The sequence below is a fragment of the Papio anubis genome, chromosome 5 (genome assembly GCF_008728515.1).
Source record: "Papio anubis isolate 15944 chromosome 5, Panubis1.0, whole genome shotgun sequence".
NCBI classification, from domain to species: domain Eukaryota; kingdom Metazoa; phylum Chordata; class Mammalia; order Primates; family Cercopithecidae; genus Papio; species Papio anubis.
In genome coordinates, this window is record NC_044980.1 from 102,578,467 (window position 1) to 102,599,410 (window position 20,944).

The following is a 20,944-nucleotide window of genomic DNA, read 5'->3' on the forward strand; positions in this document are numbered from 1 at the left end:
TCAAATATTTTTAGTTTCTTTGGGTTGAACTTTGGGTTATGCCAAGGGATCCCCTTTGGTCTTCTCATGGAGAATCACTTGTCACCAATGTTGATGTGCACTTACAAAGAAGGGTGTAAAGGTTTATAGGACGATACTGCTCGACAGCTTTGCGGATCTGGAATCTACACAGTTCAGCTAGCTTCTCTATTTGAGTCCTGAACTAGTGCACTCATCTCCCGTTTCCTTTGCTTTGCCATTTCCAGTTGTAAAGTGATGTGTGCTCCCTCTCTTGCTTTTCACTAGTGCAGTGGGGCTTGTCTTTCAGAATGAGATCTGTGCTAAAACTTTTTCTTGTCTCTGTGTATGCTGATAAACAGGCTTTAGAGTTCTACCTTGTGGTGATATATCACCCCACCCCATCTTAGATATGACAATTGCCTTTAAAGGACTACAGTTTTGATGTGTAGGGGGCTCTTTGTGTTACGCGCTTCTGAGTAGAGAGATCGCTTCTGTGAGAACATCTTTCAGGTCTGAGGAGGTATATGGCTATCTTGTGCTCCTTTCTTCTCTAACATCAGGGCTGTAGATATTCACCCCTGGTGCTGTATTGCCCCCAACCCCTGCCACCCCCGGTGATTTGCTGCTAATTTTGGCTACTTTTTTTTTTTTTAATTCCAAAATCTCTTGCAGTCTCTTCGGGCTTCTGCCAATTCTGGCATAGTTTGCTCAAATGATTGGTCTTTTCTTGGTAGATCTCAGTCTCTTAACTTCTCCCTTCCTCTTGTTGAACTGACCAATAATCTGTGAGTATAACCCTTATATCTTGTATGTTATATGGTCTTTCATATTTTTTCCTAAAGCATATCATGCTATACCTACTATTTTTAAATGGCCTTTTCGCCACTTTATCTTCTGAAAATACCTTTCCTTACATTTCTGTTTTAAAACAATTTATATTTCTAAATTTTCAGTGGCTGACATCCCTTCCATGATAATGAATCTATCGTTTGACCAGTCCCCTACTTTTGGGCATTTGGATATTTTCTATCTCTTTTCTCTTTACCCTTCTTCCTTCTTTCCTTTCTGCTTTCCTGTTATTTCCTGGTAATGAGTATCCGGAGTTGTTTGTTCACCATGCATATTGTTTTTTAAAACCCTAATGTGGGCCGGGCGAGGTGGCTCACGCCTGTAATCCCAGCACTTTGGGAGGCCGAGACGGGCGGATCACGAGGTCAGATCGAGACCGTCCTGGCTAACACGGTGAAACCCCGTCTCTACTCAAAAAATACAAAAATTAGCCGGACGCGGCGGCGGGCGCCTGTAGTCCCAGCTACATGGGAGGCTGAGGCAGGAGAATAGCGTGAACCTGGGAGGTGGATCTTGCAGTGAGTGGAGATGGCGCCACTGCACTCCAGCCTCGGTGACAGAGCGAGACTCCATCTCAAAAAAAAAAAAAAAAAAACCCTAATGTGGGTTTTTTGAGGCTTTTGCGAGTTATAACATCACCTTGTATGTTCAAAGACAGAGGCCCGTATCTTATGCATGTCTTCCTAGCATATATGCCTGACACAGTGGCCATTCACTAAAGAATTATTGTTGAGTTTCAGAAATATGAGGGCCATTTGACAAATAAATGAGTACCTACTATGTACTTGGAACCCAGGATATAGGGGTGAACAAGGTAAAGATTGTCCTTGCTCTCATAAAGTGAGGTATTATTTTGTATAACAAGGTTTATGTTGTAGAGATGGTAACCCTCTTAATGTGAGGATCAATGAAAAAAATTTAAGACACACAGTATAGCAAACGCAGACTGAATGACTTAGGGTGTGGTTACTTGGGAGATGTTCATGCTTATGGCTAACTGAGTTCACTAATTGATTTTTCCATACATGATATTTCTTATTTAGGATTATCCACTAGTGTTAAGGGATTGAGATGGAATGATCTTTTTCAAGTTCATACTTTTTTGACCCTTAAGGGATTGAGATGGAATGATCTTTTTCAAGTTCATACTTTTTGAACCCTTGTAACTCCAGTCAGTTATACTTAAATTAAAAACTTCATACTTGAATATAATATGCTGTTGTACTTAGTGATTCCAGAGACCCAAAGATCTTTTAGGACTGAGGTTGGGGGGAACAGAAATATTTCCCAAAATATTTTTGGTCTTTCTGTTGCACGTCTTAAAATATGATTAAGCAAAGATTGCAGCCATGAAGATTTTCTGCTATAAATTGGTGTTTCAACCCTGGCAGCTGTTCATGCTTTCTGCGATCCCACTTATAAAAGTGGAAAGTGAAGGGTGAGTGGCTGCCCTCGTAGGCAACCACATAATTAAAAAAAAAAAAAAAATGTGTATGCCTCAGCAGATCTATATTAGTATTTCATATAGCTGCCTTTTTCTTTTTTATTGTAGGGCCAGCTCTCAATGTTGCAAGAAAAAATAGACCATTTGGAGCGTTTGCTGGCTGAGAATAATGAGATCATCTCAAATATTAGAGACTCAGTCATCAATTTGAGTGAGTCTGTGGAGGATGGTCCGAAAAGTTCACAAAGCAATTTCAGCCAAGGTGCTGGCTCACGTCTTCTGCCCTCACAATTATCCCTCTCAGTTGACACTGCAGACTGTCTGTTTGCTTCACAAAGTGGAAGTCACAATTCAGATGTGCAGGTAATGTATACATTCATTAATAATCACTGGGCTTTTTTTTTTGTTCTTTTTAAGATTTGACGTGATGTCTGTTCTGACTTGGTAAGTTGCTTAAACTCTTTGGATTATAGTTTCTCTTTTTGTAAAGTACTTTGATTAGTCACATGAACATTAATGTTCTGTTTAGTGATAAAATTCCATAATTCTGTTGTTCTCAGTTTATCTTACTATTTTATACTTATGTGAATACAGTCTTTTTGTATGCTTTTCAGTCTTATTTTCTGTAATGGTTGAAAACCTTTAGAGGTTTAAATTTTGCCAGAGATATTTTTATTTAACCTTCCATTGGAGAATACAAGAAAAGCCCTGTTCTTGTCATATATCAGTTGTACATTATAGATTTTGTACAAAGTAAGGTTAGACTTTTTTTTTTTTTTTTTTTTTTTTTTTGCTTAATATCCTTTTGCAAGAGGGAAGGGAATTATTCTAGAGCTGTACTTTCCTGTATGGAAGCCCCCATCCGCATGTGGCTATTGAGCACTTGAAATGTGACTAATGTGGCTTGAGATGTGCTATAAGTGTAATATACACACACAGTGTTTCAGACTTAGTGTGCAAAATATCTTAATTCATTTATATATTGATTATGTGTTAAGATAATATTTTGGATATACTGGGTTAATGAAATATTAAAATTAATTTCAACTGCTTTGTTTTACTAGACAATTGAAAATTTGGCTTGTATAATATTTCTCTTGGACAGCGCTATTATAGAGGGCAATGGAGTTAAAAACCCAGCGTCAGAAAGGCCTTCTGCCTTTCTTAAACTCAGAGTGTTTCACTTACTCTGGCTTTGCAAATTAGAGCAAGGCTGGGTTTAACCTTGTGCCTTATACCAGAAACTGGATTTTGGTGGAAGGGATCCTAAGGGGTGAATATTTTAAAGTTTGACAAAATTATTTGGCTTCTGGCCTTGTTTTCGAATATACACTTTCCACTAACTGCTGAGGGACAGAGAACATGATATGATCTTGAGGTCATGGCTCGCAGGCCAAGCTGGAAGCTGGGGACAGTGGAGCTGGCCAGGTCTTGCACCTGCAACCTCATCAGCTAGAATGTAGCCAGATTCTGATAGGATCAGAATCCTGTGCTTACAGGGATGGCTGTTTCTGTGAGGTTTGACTTTATTCAGTTTTTTGTTGAGTGCTTCTTAAGTACCTAGCTAGCCTTGTTGTCATCCATGATAAGGAACAGAAAAAAAAAAAAAAAAATTATATATATATATATATATATATATTTGTTGTGTGGTCTACATCTGGGCTGGACAGAAAGGAGTTGCAGAGCAACCATGGAAGTCAGGCAGAGCAAGTCAGGAGGGTACTGGGAGAGCTGCAGGACTGAAGGAAGAAACAGAGACTGCTAAGACATCCTCCTACCCAGTTCATTTCCAAAGATTTGTCGGCTCATCCTTGAGAAGATTTTATTTTATTTATTAAAGTCATATATTCCATAGGGAGAGAAATATTATTGCCTTAAAATACTTTGTATTGACTTTTATGTAATTTGTTTGGCCTTTAAATTTTTTTTGTAACTCATTTATATATTCGGATGTGAGTTTTGTAATCTAGTTTTAACATAATTTAAATTTTACAAAAGGTTGTTTGGTTGTGTTGTTACATTTAATATTATAGAGACGGTGAAGAACAAAAGTAAAGTTTTAGATTTTTTTTCCCCACTGTTTTTTCCTTTGCATCCAAACATTATTAGCCAGCAGGAATACTGCATTGAAAAGCTAGAAAACATTAGGATACATAAAAACTAAATCTCAATTAAAAAAATTTTCTCAATTTTTAGATGATTATGCCTAGTTGACCCTGTTGTAGTTTTACTTCTAGGATAAAATAGGTAGATAGAACATATGCTACATGGAAGAATAGCTATAGATAGATGTATTTTTGTTCAGGTATAGATTTTTAATATACATGAGATTTACTATAAAATAAAGACAGCTCAAAGTAAAATATCATTTTCAGTACTATTTTTGAAAATACTGAAATATCTGGTCATTATCAAATTTCATCAGAAATTTTTTTCTTGGTTCTTTTTCTATAAATTTCTATTAAATTGTTTTGGAAGTAAAGTAGGGGAAGAAGGAATAGAATGAACTTATTTTTTATGAGAAGCAGATGGGAGGGGATTATTTATCAGGGTAGTTTTGTAGCACAAATAGCATTTCAAGCCTTTAAATGGTGATGACATATTTTCTACTCTAAACTCCTCAATTAATGTCTACCGAAATAGTTTTATTTTATAAAATAGATATGCAGAGTATAGCAGTGAATAATTTTGAGCAAATATTTACCAACATTAAATTTAAATTAATAATGGTTAAACTTTAATTTTTTTTCTTTTACATTTTTAGATGTTGGATGTTTACAGTCTAATTTCTTTTGACAATCCAGATGGTGGAGTTTGGAAGCAAGGATTTGACATTACTTATGAATCTAATGAATGGGACACTGAACCCCTTCAAGTCTTTGTGGTGCCTCATTCCCATAATGACCCAGGTAAAATTTGCACCTCAAAAAAACCAGGAGGTTATTAAGTTCCTTTAGGCCTAGAGTCTTTTAATGAGAGTCTGGTAGAGGCCACTTCTCAAATTTTTGAGACATTATTCTCTGACTTTTAACATTAATGTATTCCTTTTATGTGTCATTATGTTTTAGTGTTCTCATTTTATCAATTTATGTGCCATTCAAGGATAGTATCTGTGCAGTATGAAATGGTAATAAACAAAAAAGAAGGGCTTGCCTTTGGGAGAAAAACGGTATATACTTTTAAGAGACTGATTGTTGATTTTAGTAACTTTTTGTAAAATATTGCATGGGAGAATTATTTCATGTCTATGAAGTCTACCTTTAAAAGAGGCAGAATACTCATGGGAAAGTTTGAATCTTTAAAATAGAGAAGCAGCATTAAATGGTTTAAGAACCTTGGTATTGATTGGTTTCAGGCACATACGAATGTGAGTCTCAGCTCTCTGTATTTATCAGTGTTAGGCAACTTTAGGCAAGTTACTTTATCCCTCTGAGACCAAATTTTTTCCCTGGTAAAATGAGGATAATAGTATCTGTTTCAGTAGGGTGAAAAGTAAAAGAATCATGTATGGCACAACAGTAGCTGCTGTCATTATTGTTACTACATATGATGGCGTTTATTTACAGGGGCCATAGATTTCCCCCCCTCCCGCTCCCCCCTCACCCGCCAAGATTAGGGGAAATTGTTTCGATTGTAATGGAACATAGGATTTGATATACGTCTTTGTTGGTTTGAGTACACAGGCACAGATAATTTAGTTGCCGCTTTTTTTTTTTTGTGGAGGTTGGAGGGGGGGGGGGGTATTTCTAAAGACTTATTTTGAAGGAGTGTGTTACTTTTCTTAATATCTTGATTTCATGATTACTGTCAGAAGCACTAGTAACCTAATAATTTGAAGGTTTTTTTCTTTGCTTCCAACATTCATTTATCTTCTACTTACATTTTTTCCCCATTAGTTTATTGGCAGATATTCCTATTTTTCTATTTCTAAGACAATAAAACATGTTACTTTAGGTCTGGACACATGATTTAGTGAAGCATTTTTTTTGTGTGTGTGTGCTGCTTTTGGGTGTGAGATGTAGTCTGTGAGCTTAGATATTGAAATGCTTGGATTTCTAGCCTACTTCAATATTTAGTATGCACTGACATGTAAAGTGTGTGAAATCAATATTCTGGAAATTTGTGATGAGCAATTACTGCACATCAGCTTCTGACTTGATTTCCCTATCTTTGATCTTAATGTCTTTATCTTTTCCTGCAAATACCTGTTGGTGTTATGTTTTCCTCATATATATTTTAGATTGTCTTTCTCTTTAATCTTAGCCTGTACCTTTTAAATCCAAACTCAGGGAAGGCTGGGCATCATGGAAAGACTTCAGGGATTTGGAGCCAGGCAGAATGAGGCTGGTATCTTGGCTGTGCTGTGTATTGCCTGTGTGTCCTTGGGCACATTGATTTGTGTATCTGTAAAATGGAGATCATACAGGTGGAGTAGCATCTTAAGCCAGGGTTAGTTATAAAGTAATTATAAAAGGTGATGAAAATTACATCTAATCCAGATTTCTTTGCTATTTATTCACTTGAGTACAGATTAGTTAGTACATTTGCATTTAGGGGATGCATATGAAAAACACATATCTTTGATTACTTGACTCACACTCAGTGAGGTGAGGTGCTCACACTTAATGTAGGATCTAGACAGCTTATGGCACTGCAGATTTTTTTTCTCTATAAATCTCATAATCACTGTTGAATATTCAATTATTGAGTGAAATGGTGAAAGAGCCACTTGTAATATCTAAATTGTTCTCTCTTTGCTTTCTGCCAATCACATTTAGTTTAATTCTTGTTACTTAATTGGGAGAGTGATGTGATTCCATAGTATAATCTTCCTTGTAGGCTTAAAGATATACTTCAAAGTATGTCTTGTGAGTCTTCCTCATATGAAGCCCACTTCTTCCTTTTTCTTCATTTTTTTAAAAGACCTTTATTCTGTCCCTTTTTCTGCCATTTTTAATTCTCACCAATCTCATTTCTTGTTATTCCATACATGGGCTTTTAACTATAATAATAAAATCTATGGTTTACCAGGCAGAGTGCCAGATGTTTTACAAACATTTAGTGCATACCCATGAAGGTTAGTGCCATGATTCACGATGAAGGTGTTACCAGGTTACACAGCTAACAAGGGGCACCAGAATACTTTCCTGACAATTTACCTGGATCTCCCACTAAAGTAAATTCTAGTGGCAAAGAACATATGCTTCCTATTAAACACACTCTTCTCGTGGCCTAGCTGAACACTTGGCATATAGAATAATTGCCAAAAAAATAAGGCCTCTTTGACCTTTCTCGAAGCCCCTCCGCCACATACTCATACTACACACACACACCTCCACACTTGCAGGTCTTCGCAGATGTAAACATTTACAGCACTTTTACTTGGTCTCCTCACTAGAATGTTAGCTCATTAAGGGCCAGAACTTTGTTTTATTCACTGCTGTGTTGGGAATGCCTAGAATCATAACTGGCACATAGTACTGAGTCATTAAGAGTTTGGCTAAATAAGTTAATGAGCTAATGAATCTGACTCTTCAAACTAGGATGAAACATTTGACTTATTCCTTGGCCTAGGCTTTTCTTTTAAATTCCCTCCTTCCTGATGGCTACTTATTTCTACTCTAAAACAAACAAACAAAAAACTTATTTAAATTACTCTTTTGTAATTTTGTATACTAGAAACAGGCCGTAATAAGCTCTTTGAGGGCAGGATGGCTCTTGATTTTTAGACTTTTTTTTTGTTGTTTGCATTACTATTCCTGCTTAGTTAGTAGGTCATCTCCTGAGTGGACATCCCTAATAAGTATTCCTGACTGTAATCTCTTTCGGTATCCTAGTTATTGCTGAATCTTTTTGCCTTAGTAAAAGATGTTAATGACCCTGACTCTCACACCCTTCTCCACTTGGAAAAAATAATTGTCAGAAACAAACCTTTTAAAACTACAGTGATTTTTGCTGTCAAGCAAAATGCTAGAGAGAAGAATCCACTGACTTAATAATTTTCACTATTCCTTAACAAAAGTAAAATATTGGCAAACTAAATTATTCTGTGAAAACCTGAATTATTCACATCATGAAAAACCATTCTTTTTAATAGAGGAAAAAGAGAAAGATGTGTTCATATACGCTCCAAGTCAAAATGTGACTCTGTAATGGGAAATCTTTGTATAATACTCCTAAATGAATGTGAAGTTAGGCAGTGTTCTTTCTAAATGAGATTTATAGAGAGATTTGTTTGCATTTTCTGCAGCAACAATTTAAAACGAGCTTTAGCTTAGTAGTTTGTTTCATTGGTAGATTTTTGTCTATTGGGGATAGAAATATTTGAAATAGATTTTTAAAAAATTGTTGTATTTAGTTCCCCAACTTTGTGAATTTATGTTGCTGTGTTTTTCTGTATATAGATATCTTTCTTTTTGGACTGAGTTGGTAATATCTCTCAAGAAAAGGTAAATTTCACAATATGTTGGTATCTTAATAAAATTCCAAATTATGTTAGTCTGAAAACATGTAACAATTGTCATAAAATATTTAAGTGTTTTACATGAGTACAGACTGAATTGGAAAAGAATTGTGAAGTAAATGCTGATAACTTTGTACTGTTATGCTTTTGAAAGTTTTGAATCGTAGACCATGAAATTAAATGTTAGTTGATTGATACATGTTCATGTTGTATTTAATAAGCTGATTAAAACACAATTACAGCACTTTTGTATCTACAATCTTAATTCTTTGCTTCCCACTAGTTAAACTGCTGAACTATTTGGTTAATTTTACTTCAAAGAAATCATAGTGTGTGAAGAGAAGATAAGGTATACTAAATGGAAGGTTGGGCAGCATATTGTTGTTAGTTAAGCAATTTGTGAAATGAACATTAGAAAATAATCCCCCTTGTGGTATGACTCTAAAATAGTAGGAAGACCTAGGCCCAAGAGTTACCCTGGAAAATAATTTTCTTTTGTGCATTTACAATTCTTTTGCAGAAATTTTTATTGACTCAGAGGGTGATTAGGACTTTTCAGCTTTTTTTGTGTATAAAATTAGGAGACAGATGTTTGCATTTAGTATTATGATAATTATGTATCCTTTAAAAAAAGTTTGTAAAAAAAGAATAAAAACATGAGGAAATCAGTGTAATATTTTCAAATATTTCCAAGTATAGTTAGAATTTGAAAATAGTTCTGGTCAGCCATAGTTGGCTAATGTCTCTATCAGGGGTGTCCAATCTTTTGGCTTCCCTGGGCCACATTGGAATAAGAATTGTCTTGGATCACACATAAAATACACTAACCCTAACAATAGGTGATGAGCTAAAAAATAAAATTGCAAAAAAATTTCATAATATTTTAAGAAAGTTTACAAATTCATATTGAGGCTCATTCAAAGCCATCCTGGGCCACATGCAGCTCATGGGCCCCAGGTTGGACAAACTTGATGAAAGGTGGTGGAGACTTAGAAGTCTGGTTGCTAACGGAACTTTACTGATCAGAATGAGACGGTCATCAGAAGGAGAAGTTGTATGTGAACACTGTTTGGGGACTACTTTATTTGGTATAGCTACTGCAGGATAAAGTGGATTCTTTGGTTTTGACTGCCATAATGGGAAATTTTAGTTTCTGGAGCTAAAATAGTATGAGGAACGACTGAGATCTGGCATTTATTGCCTGTCCCGCGTCAGGTGAGTGACAGCTCTTTGTTACTTTTTACTTTGTGTAATTCTTTAACCCTGAAAAGTGGTAAATTAAGCCACATTTAACAGGTGAGGGCAGTGAGGCTAAGTTAGGGTATAGTAATTTGTTCAAAGTCAGTTAATTTAATTATACATTCTCAGAGGTTGGTGAATTGAAGCTCAGGGTTGCCTGATTGTAAAATCTGTGTTTTTTCCATTTACGTCTTTTTATTGCCTCTTAAGATACTTTATTTAGTTAAAATTATTCTATTCCTTTTCTTCTTGTGTTGTAGGCATTAGCCAATTTAACACATTTATCTGGACTTTGGATTGTTAATAGAGTTGTCAGATTTAGCAAACAAAAATATAAAATATTCAGTTAAACTTGAATTTTCAATAACAATGAATAGTTTGTGTGTGTGTGTGTGTCCCAAATATCACATGCAGCATGCTTATACTAAACATTTATTTGTTGTTTATCTGAAATTCAAATTCAACTTCACTCTGCATTTTATCTGACAACCTTAATTGTGAAGAAAATTGTAGCACTTAAGAGTTAAATGGCTCTATATGGCTATCTAGAATTCTCTTTTTAGAGATCTCTAAAATATGTGTGTTGAGATTCCTTTTTAGAGGAAGAATAGATGGTTTGGTCTCTCATTGGACTTTATTCTTTGAGGAGCACATATGTTAAGCAGCTGCTGAGAAATGTAGATGATCATTAAATATCTCCTCTTTCTCCTAATTTCAGTTACCTTTGTCTATCTTTCAAGCCTGGGTGCTTCAAAACTCTCCAGTGCCCTGGTAATACAAATAATTACTAGCACTTAGGGAATTATTATGTTCTGTGCACTATTCTAGGCATTTTACATATATCACATCCATTACTCCTTTCAGCAACTTTATGACAGAGTCCTGTAGTTACCCTCACTTCATGGGAGAAGTGGCAGGAGAGAGCATAAGTGATCTGTTCATGGCAGGTCTAGGTTTGAAATCAAGTGATCTTTTTCTAGAACCAGGACTTGTAACAGTTTTTAATATATTGCCTTTTGTGGATAATTCTGAAACCACAGGCTGAGCATATAGGAGGAAAGTCTTTTAAGTATTTCCAAGCCAAATGTCAACTACTTTAGTATTATTAATCATAAAAAAGATTTTTTTCAACTGTCTTGCAAAAGTGGACATCTCACTGCAGTATCTCCTATCCTTCTTTTCCTTCTGATTTTTCTGGTTTGTCTTTATTGAAATGAATGTCTCTGTCCTTAAATACTACATTAGTACATGAAATGGTGAGTGGTTTTCCTCATTACCACATTTTCTACAATTAGAAAGTGATTTACAAGCAATATTTTCTAGCTTTTGTTTTGTTTTTTGAGATGGAGTCTTGCTCTGTTGCCCAGACTGGAGTGCAGTGGCGTGATCTTGGTTCACTGCAACCTCTGCCTTCCAGGTTCAAGCAATTCTCCTGCCTCAGCCACCTGAGTAGCTGGGATTACAGGCACACGCCACAGTGCCCAGCTAATTTTTTTTGTATTTTTAGTAGAGACGGCGTTTCACCATGTTGGCCAGGCTGGTCTTGAACTCCTGACCTCAGTGATCCGTCCGCCTTGGTCTCCCAAAGTGCTGGGATTACAGACTTGCGCCACCACACTTGGCAATATTTTCCAGCTTTTAAGTTGGTTTCTTTTAGAAACTTTGATAATTTGCCCAGTATTTGTCTGAAGCTAAGTAGCCCCCTCATGTACCCTAAGAGTAACCCACCAAAGAAAGTCACTTTTCCTTCTCACAGTGTCTCTCATATTTTAGATAGTTTTCTCATTATTTCAAATAACCAAGCTCTGTTGGGGAAGACTTACTATGCCTGAAGTATTGTCAGTGTTAGATGCTCATAGATGGGATCATTAATAAGGGAGGGGAAAAGCTTTAGCACAGATTTAGAAATTATCCTAAATTTTGCAGCTATGAGGTAACAAAGTATGCAGGTCTTCTAAGAGGCACTTAGAAAAGCAATATAATAAGGGGTCACAGTTGGACATTGTATGTATACAGCTGCAGGATGAACAAAACGCCTGCTGTCCCAACAGTAATGCAGATAGGTTTTTTTGTGTGGGGTAAAATTTCATATGGATTCAAAAAATGATCTTTCTCAAACAACCTCATTGAATTAAAGCTGATATGCTTAGAAAACTATTAAATGACACTGAATCAACTGGGAAAAACAGGTTAGATTATTTTGGAAACCTGCGTTCAAAATCATTTAGAGGCATCAGCAGGTTTCTAGGTTTTCCGAATCTCATAGGTCTCAGGAATCCTTAACTTCATCTGTGACTGTCTGCTTACCCTCTCTTGGAAACTTAGTCGATTACTAAGTTCTCTTCATTTTGTCTCCTTGACCTCTTATTTCCCTCTGTTTATTTCCACTGCAGTCCATAACCATTTTTTACAGAATTTTGCAGTGGTCTCGTTTTCTGTTTCTTTCCTTCTACTTTGCCTTTTTAGTCTTCACACTCTTAGTACAGTTATTTTTGAAAGCTCAGGTCAGAAAACCCTCACGTCCTCTCTCCAAAGTTCTCTGTAAGAAACAGGAATGGTTTAGAAGGTTTTCAATAATCTGTCTCCCACTTCTATTTTTATATTTATTTCTCACCATGTTTGCATCATGTACCCTGCAATGCAGCCATGCTCAACTTCCTGTCTTTTCCATATGCTCTTCCCTCTATTTGGAACTACCACCCTTTTTCTCTCTCCAGATGATGACTAATCTAAGAATCTTTCTTCTTTTCTTTTGGTAAGACTTTACCATTTCTTTATTTCCATGGCATTTTGTTCATATTTTCACTGTAGAATCTGTTTTCATTGAGCTTTGCTTTATTGCTTTGCCCTTATTAGATGCAAGGTACGTGTTTGAATGAATAAATCAGAACATTAATTAAAACTCTTTCACAGTTTATCAGGGAGGAAAAGCAAGCCTAACTTATAATAGAAATGTTGGAATTAAAATTAATCAGCAGCATATTTGAGTAATAGTAATACCATTTAAGATTGTATGTTACCCTTTATATGACTAGAAGTTGCAGTTGAATATTGAAGGATTACCGAATGATGGAAGAAACCTGTTTGTCATTTGTTCATAGAAAATAACTTAAATGCTAGATGAGAACAATAGACACTGAGGATTCTGAAAAGAGGGAGAGAGGGAAGGGGGAAAGGGTTGAAAAACTACCTGTTGGGTACTGTGTTCACTGTTTGGGTGATGGGATCAATAGAAGCCCGAACCTCAACATCATACAATATACCATGGAACAAACCTGCAAGTATACCTCTTGAATCTAAAATTTAATAAAAGAGAATAAATTATTAGAACAAAGGATATTTCTGTTTTTAATGAACTTTATTTTAAAATTTGAGAATATTTATCACATTGAAATGGAAAAAAATCTTAAGGCTTAAGTTGCATGTGTTAATTGTTTATTACCAATGTATTATTTATCTGGATGTAATTTTTTTTTTTCAAAAACTTCTCATGTTTTCCTGAAGGTTGGTGCTTATTTAACTTTTGAGTGGAATTAATATACTTTAAAAATCATTATTAATAAAAATAAAAATAAAAGAAAAAATCATTATAGCAATTAAAACCATAGCAGTGTAACAGTACTTTGTGGAGTGGGGTGCCTTCTTAGGGATGGGTGTTTTAATCATCCTAGGGCTGACAGATCCTCTTAAAATGTAAATATTTTGGAAACTTAAAAATATTGGACAGTGATTATTAGGTATCAGAACAGAGAGGGAACATATTAAAGCTAATAGTGTTGTATCATTTTATCTTTAGTTTCATTTCTAGTTGAAGTAATAAATTTGCATTTGTACTTTTTTCCCAGAGCTTTTGGCTATACCTTTCATTCATCGTATCAAGTACTTATTGAACTCTTGCTTTTATATGTTTGCATTTTAAACATACTAGATTAAGTTTGAGTGGCAGTGTGTGCTCAGGCCTGCTTCTAAAATTTGCAAGATCTGGGGCAAAGTACACAGAGGCCCACATACCCTGTGTTTAAACATTTAAAAGTTATAAATCAAAGTAATAAATTACTAAAGAAAAATAGGTCTTCTCCTCTTGCCTGGAGAAGTAGCTCAGTGATCTGGAAGACCAAATGTAGGTTTAGATTGCTGTAGCTCTGGGGAGAGCTAGCCTGTGGGGCAGGCCAACTGCCTTCTCCTCCCCGTCCTGGCCGTGTGCCAAACCAGGAAGGACCTTGCCTGAAGAGATCCTGGTGCCAAGTCTACATCCCTACAAACTACAGCCCCTTGGCCACTGTTTAGGCTAGAGAGGTTCCCATTTGTTAGGGTTAAGTGCCCTGATGGGGAAAGACTTACAAGAGTCCCAGTAGGCTTCCAGTTTGGGGCTGTTTAGACAGATTTCTGGACCCTGGTACTCAGAAGGGCAGGGCAGGCTCTGGGTCAGTTTGTCCTGTGGATTTATCCAATTGAAAGGGGTGTAGTCAGAAGAATAGGGAGGTCCTTTTAAAGTCCAGGGCTCAGGGCCAGGTACCTCTTGCCCAGGTCCTCATGGTGGTACTTACTATGTGCCCTTGGACCTAATAAAACTAAATGTTCCTGAAGAGCATCAGAACTCCACATAGTCTCTAGATTTCCAACCTATGACTGGGAGCTCAAAATTTAAAAAATAAATTGTGATTTGTCTGTGAATAGTTACTAGGTACTTAAATGTTCATAGACATTGAATATAGGCAATAGAGTTTCCAGCTTTATTAGCTGTTTTTTATTTTAGAACTTAAAAAAAATAATTAAATAGTGGTATCGAATTTGGGTTTATGCTTGCTTTGTGGAACTTGTAATTATGCACTCTTTGTTTTAAATATTTCCCCACTTATTTAAAATAGCTATTAGCTTTTTTATGGGTAGTAATAGTGTTAGAATGGAAAATAATAAATTGAAAGGTATTCTTAATGCTGTTCTAGTCCTGGTTCAATTTTCAAGTATATTCAATAGAAAGAAAAAAAGCTGTGAATTGACCACTTAAGTAAATCAGTTTGCAACTCAGTGTCCTAAGATTATTAAATCTAGAGGTAGGAATATAATTTTATGTCATGAAAATTCATCCCCTACCACTTTTTGTAAAATACTATATTTCTGGTTGGTCTCATGATAATATACAATTGTAGTTTTTACAGTAATTTTGAAAACGAAAGAACCAATTCAGTGTAAAAGGGAATACTTGATTACTCTATTGTATAAAAACAATAAAAGCTAATTTACTGTTATATTACTCAGTACTGAAAGCTGCAAGAGGCTATCTGCAAGAGTTCATTCTTCATTAATTATGCTGTATGGTGGTGATATTAGTATGAGTTTTATGGAAGGCTTTCAGGTTGACACCTCTGAGCTTGTATTTTGGCTCACGTGAATGTCTTTACCATATTTTCCTTATGATTGTTGAGGGGTGAATGAAGTGTTGAAGGCAAAATGGACTAATCAGTCACTGTGATTCCTCTATGAAAACTCCCATGATAAACTCTTTTTTGAAATGGCCTTAGTTCATTCATCACAGATTATAGCTGTTGAAAATAAATTGTTGTGATTAATAAAAAACACACACAAAAACTTTTACTTATCAATCTTCATAAAGACTAACCCTTAAAAATTTGCCTTTTATGCTAGATTACTGGAGTTTTAGTATCAAATTAATTTGGAGGCATTTCACTATTTATAGTTCTTTAGCTAGTAGCCAGATAATTAGGAATTAGTTTGAACCTTAAAATTTAGGTAAAAGGTATTATGTGATATCTTAAAGACGATAATTCTAACAGAACCATTTCATTTACATGGTCCTTGTTGCACGTGTATAATAAAAGCATGGTACAGAAATAGATTTAGTTATGTACATTTGAATTTAGCTCAGTTTTGCAATAAGTAGGTAGATAGAGTATGTTCAGTTAAATATTATGTTGGTATTTGATAAAATAAATTCTTCCCACATTGCAATCTTTATTTCTTGGATGGTAATGATGCTGATTTGTTCTAGGACTGAAGAAGTTTGCTAGGGCTGCCATAGCAAAGTACCAGACTAAGTGGCTTAAACAACAGAAATTTGTTTTTTCACAGTTCTGGAGTCTAGTGTCCAAGATCAAGGTGTTGGCAGAGTTGGTTTCTTTTGAGGTCGTTTCTCCTTGGCTTGTTGATGGCTGTTTTCTCCTTGTGTTTTTGCATGGTCTTCCTTGTGTATCTGTGTTCTAATCTCCTTTTCTTATAAGTGCATCAATAGTTATATAGGATTAGGGCCTATATAACTATAGGCCACATTTTATAAGGTAAAATGACCACATTTTACCTTAATTACCTCTTTAAAGACCTGTCTCCAAATACAGTCACCTTCTGAGGTAGTGAGACTTCGGCATATGACACAGATCTGTCCATAACAAGGGCATAGGGTGAATTCAGTGCAAACTGAAATTTTGGGTAACCGATACATGTTTAAAATGTGGAGCAGTTTATGTAAGTGTTTTAATTGTCTGCTTTACAAATTAGGTGTTCAGAATATTTTTTATTTCCCCTTTACCTAGTTTAATTGTACAGATATGGGAAAGGGCAATTAAAGACTGATGATGATATCAGTTCTGAGCACTTGATGTTTTTTAACTTGGTGGTGTTAGTATGGTCATCCGGGAGTTAGGGCATCCTGTTTAATGGTTGATTGAGTTTTCTGGGCTATTCCCTGGGAATCCAGAGGTGGATCCTGGCTCAGTGCTCTGGGGGCAGTGCTCCAGGTTAGTACTTTGGTGAAGCTAGGTGGGATTCTAGGGGACCACTATTTAATGAAATATCTTTGAGGTTTTAAAAATAGACACAGGCTTTTTTAGTTAAATGTGGAAAAAACTGAAGTATCCAGGAAGTGTTCTTTGGTGTCAAACCAGGTTAAAAGTGCCCCAGGTCAAGAAAGTCCTATAAAGACTATTTGACAGTGTATTTCTGTTTGGTCCCATAGCTTCATACTTGCCACATTGTAGGTGCTCAGTAAGTAATTGTAGGATGAATGAGTAGATTTCAATTAAAGCAAGAGGAACAAATAAGTCATAGCTGCAGTGCTCTTTTCAAAAGCTCATATTCACATTGTCAGAATAGTTTTGTCTTCTCTGCCCTGGCAGGCTTTTGTTTTTTATTTATTTTTTTGCCAGCAAATACAGTATACATATTAATTGAACTATATACAGATAAGAAACAGCCATTTGGACCCCCTTATTTTTAATTCTCTCACATGTAAGTTTGGAAACAATAGACCAATAGTTCAGCCGGGATATATAGAAACTTCTCCCTATAAGGTTTTTTAGATAGGAACAGGTTATTTTTTAGGGAGTCTACTTTGCCTGCCACCAGTAGGTGCAATTAGGTGGCTGTGTATGCTTTTGCTTGGCCATCTTAGTAGTCTGCCTTGTGGTGCTATGTTTGGACCTGTTGGTGTTAAAAAATTTTATGTTTCTTATAGCCAAATTGCAATTAATTTTAGATAAAATTTCCAGGATATTTGGAAAATATAGGAAAAAACAGAGAACCAAGCTGTCAACATCTATAATTCTCTTTTTGAAAAATTTTACCTATTATGCGTTTGCATTTGTTGTTTGATTAGTGTTACTTTGTGCTTCTAAGGAATTGAATAATGAACAGCTTTTGGGAACAAATACCGGTATTTTTGCAGAATTCTACTTCTCAGTATTCATATTTATGCTGTAATTACCTTATTGGTCTGCTGCAAGCTTTTAGGTGTAGTGTATACTTGCGATCTCTTTTTTCTTAGTTTAACTTATTTAATGGGTGAAGAATTTTAGACGTGGCATGAGAGGATAAAATTTGGATCGTATATTTTGATAACAGTACTGCCAACTTGTTAACACTGTTTAGATTTTTAAAATTCAAAAAAAATTCCTTAAACTAGAGATAAAAAATTGAATTAGATGCTATAATTGTTAGATATAAATAACTGCTTTTTGGCCTTCAGTCATCTATCTTATTTTTCTCATTTATATCTGAATTTGTGCAGTTTTCAGAGTGCTTTCATTGTTTTAATATTAGTGGGTTTCTGAGTCTCATGACAACTAAAATGGAGTTTCATTAATTGAAAACACCTGTTAAATTTAAAAATATGTCTATGAATGAAACTTCTAAGGATGTCCAAAGTAATGCAGTGGAATGTGACTGAGTTGAAATCAGCCATACGAATCAGACCTTTGTGGTATATTTGTGTCTTGATTTAGGTTGGTTGAAGACTTTCAATGACTACTTTAGAGACAAGACTCAGTATATTTTTAATAACATGGTCCTAAAGCTGAAAGAAGACTCACGGAGGAAGTTTATTTGGTCTGAGATCTCTTACCTTTCAAAGTGGTGGGATATTATAGATATTCAGAAGAAGGATGCTGTTAAAAGGTTTGTTTTAAAACTTTTTTGGAATTTGGTAGTATTAAAAATTAATTGTACAATGAATTAAGTATTGAATTTTTAGATGGTGAAAATTCTTAGCTTTATATCTGAAACTTAAAATATTTCTTCACATACCATGTTCATTGGTTTTGGTTCATCTCTGAAAAAGCCATTTGAATCTTTTGCATTTAAATCCTATGTTCCACTGGGTGCTCACTGCTGTAATCCCAGCACTTTGGGAGGCCGAGATGGGCGGATCACCTGAGGGCAAGAGTTCAAGACCACCCTGGCCAATGTGGTGAAACCCCGTCTCTACTAAAAATACAAACAAATTAGCCAGGTATGGTGGCTCACGCCTGTAATTCCAGCTACTCAGGAGGCTCAGGCATGAGAATTGCTTGGACCCAGGAGGCAGAGGGTTGTAGTGAGCCAAGATAGTGCCACTGCACTCCAGCCTGGGTGACAGTGCGAGACTCTGCCTTGGGGGAAAAAAATCTTATGTTCCAACTTTGTCCCACAAATGGAATTACTAGGTCAAAGTGACTTAATAGTTTAAAAGTTTTTTTAAAGCATATAATTAAAGTGACTCCTGTATAAGTTTGTTCCAGTGTATTTTTCAGTCTTCCATATAGAAAATATCAATTTATTTGCTTTTTGGTCAGCAATATAATTTTTGAAACTGTTGGCCAATTTGATAGTTGAAAAATTTCATTTTAATTTTTATATTTCATTGGTAACAATGTTGCGTATATTCTCATACAGGTGAAGGTTTTTGTGACTTGCCTATTATACTTTTTCTTACTGATTTTTAGGAGTATTTATATATATTCCTTAACTCATATTTTTTCTCAAATTTTTATTTTCATATTTAAGCGTTTGATATACAAAATTTTAACACATTTATCTTCTCAAATCTGTTATTCTGTTTTCTTCAGATACTGCTTTTGCTGTCATGTTTTAAAAAGTTTTCTCCAATCTAGAGGTCAGATAAATAGTGCTTTTTTCCCTCCTAATTTCATTTTTTACCATTGACTTTTTAAAAAACTGATTTTTTAAAAAATATGTTACGATGGGAGGTTTTCTGATCTCCATGTATCCCCTGGAGTTACGAATTATCTTATAATGAATTGTTTTCTTTAATTTATTTACTGTCACTTATACAGCGCTTACTGTATTAGTACCTGTTCTAAGCACTTTACAAATTGTAGATAATAATCTTCTAAGCAATTCTGTGAAACAGGTACAATTGTTATCCTTGTTTTACACATCAGGACACTGACTTGTCCAGGGTCACAGGGCAGCCTGGTATTCCATGTGGTCCAGACTGTCCAGCTCCAGAGACTGTCTCCTTTGCACACTGCGCCATCCTGCCTCCCCAAGGTTGAATTAGTCCATCCTTTTCTAGTGATTTGAAGTGCAATCTTTATTGTATTTAAATATGCTTTAGTTCCTGGGCATTTTGATCTGTTTCATGGACTTCCCTGTTTGACTGCAATTGTTGTGCCTTTATGATATATTTCTTTAATTGACAGTTGAAGTTCCCTCTCGTCTTTTTGTTTTTAGTTTTTATGTTTTTAGTTTTTATTTTTAGTTATTATGGATACGTAATCGTTGTACACATTTATGGGGTACATCTGGTATTTTAATATAAGCATATAACATATAATCAAATCAGGGTCATTGGGATATCTGTCACCTCAAACATTTATCATTTTCTTGTGTTAGGAACATTGGAATTCTCTTTTAGTTATTTTGAAATATATGATACATTATTCTTAACTATATTAAAAAGTTCTTTCAATGAGTGAACATTTAATTTTCCCAAAGTGCTTTAGAATTAATTTGTTAAATTCTTCATACTTCATCAAAAAAGTAATCTCTTTGGATTTTGATGAAAATTGATGTAAACATTTAAAGATAATTTGGGGAGAATTGAATTTTTATAATTTCCATTGGATTTATTTATTTATTTTTTTCCTCCTGATAGGAGGCTTAAAATGCTTACAGGTTTGGCTAGGAAGCTACTTTAAGTGAAGGGTATATTTTCTATGAGTACTGGGATTAATTAACTACCTCATCCAAAGGGGCTAGCCACATCCACTCTAGCCATGTGCTGCCACTGGAACCAGAGTTGTCAGGATATCCCTCCAGTTACTCAAGACAAGCTAGAATTCCAAAATATTATGTAAAATACCTAGAATTTTTACATTGAAATGTTAGCTATTAATTTAGATTAATGTACCAGGACATGCACACATGTGCATGCATACACAAACACACATATACACACACACACACACACACACACACACACACAGACACACACAGTGCCAAACAGATCACATCAACATTTCTGAATCTGTAGTTTAGATACAGTAGTTTGCAACCTTTTAAACATTAATAACTGTCTTATAAAACCACATAGGCATTGATGTTTGTTTTATAAAGGTAATTTTTTGATTAACTTTTAAGTTTTTTGCCAAGTGCAGTGGCTAATGGCTATAATCTCAGTGACTTGGGAGGCTGAGGTAGGAGGATCCCTTGAGCCC

At 35.3% G+C, this 20,944-nt stretch overlaps 1 protein-coding gene across 2 annotated transcripts in view; it reads left to right on the forward strand.

Moving 5' to 3' along the window:
- The window catches only part of MAN2A1 (mannosidase alpha class 2A member 1), a 183,980-nt gene that overhangs the window by 22,387 nt on the left and 140,649 nt on the right, over nt 1–20,944 (forward strand). The window contains exons 2-4 of one of the 2 annotated variants that reach the window (XM_003899978.5): nt 2,402–2,656; nt 5,058–5,202; nt 18,230–18,401. In XM_003899978.5, the coding sequence (XP_003900027.1) occupies nt 2,402–2,656; nt 5,058–5,202; nt 18,230–18,401 (572 nt within the window). Of the gene's footprint in view, nt 1–2,401; nt 2,657–5,057; nt 5,203–18,229; nt 18,402–20,944 lie in introns of those variants that run through there. The other variant, XM_021939583.2, reaches the window with a different exon arrangement.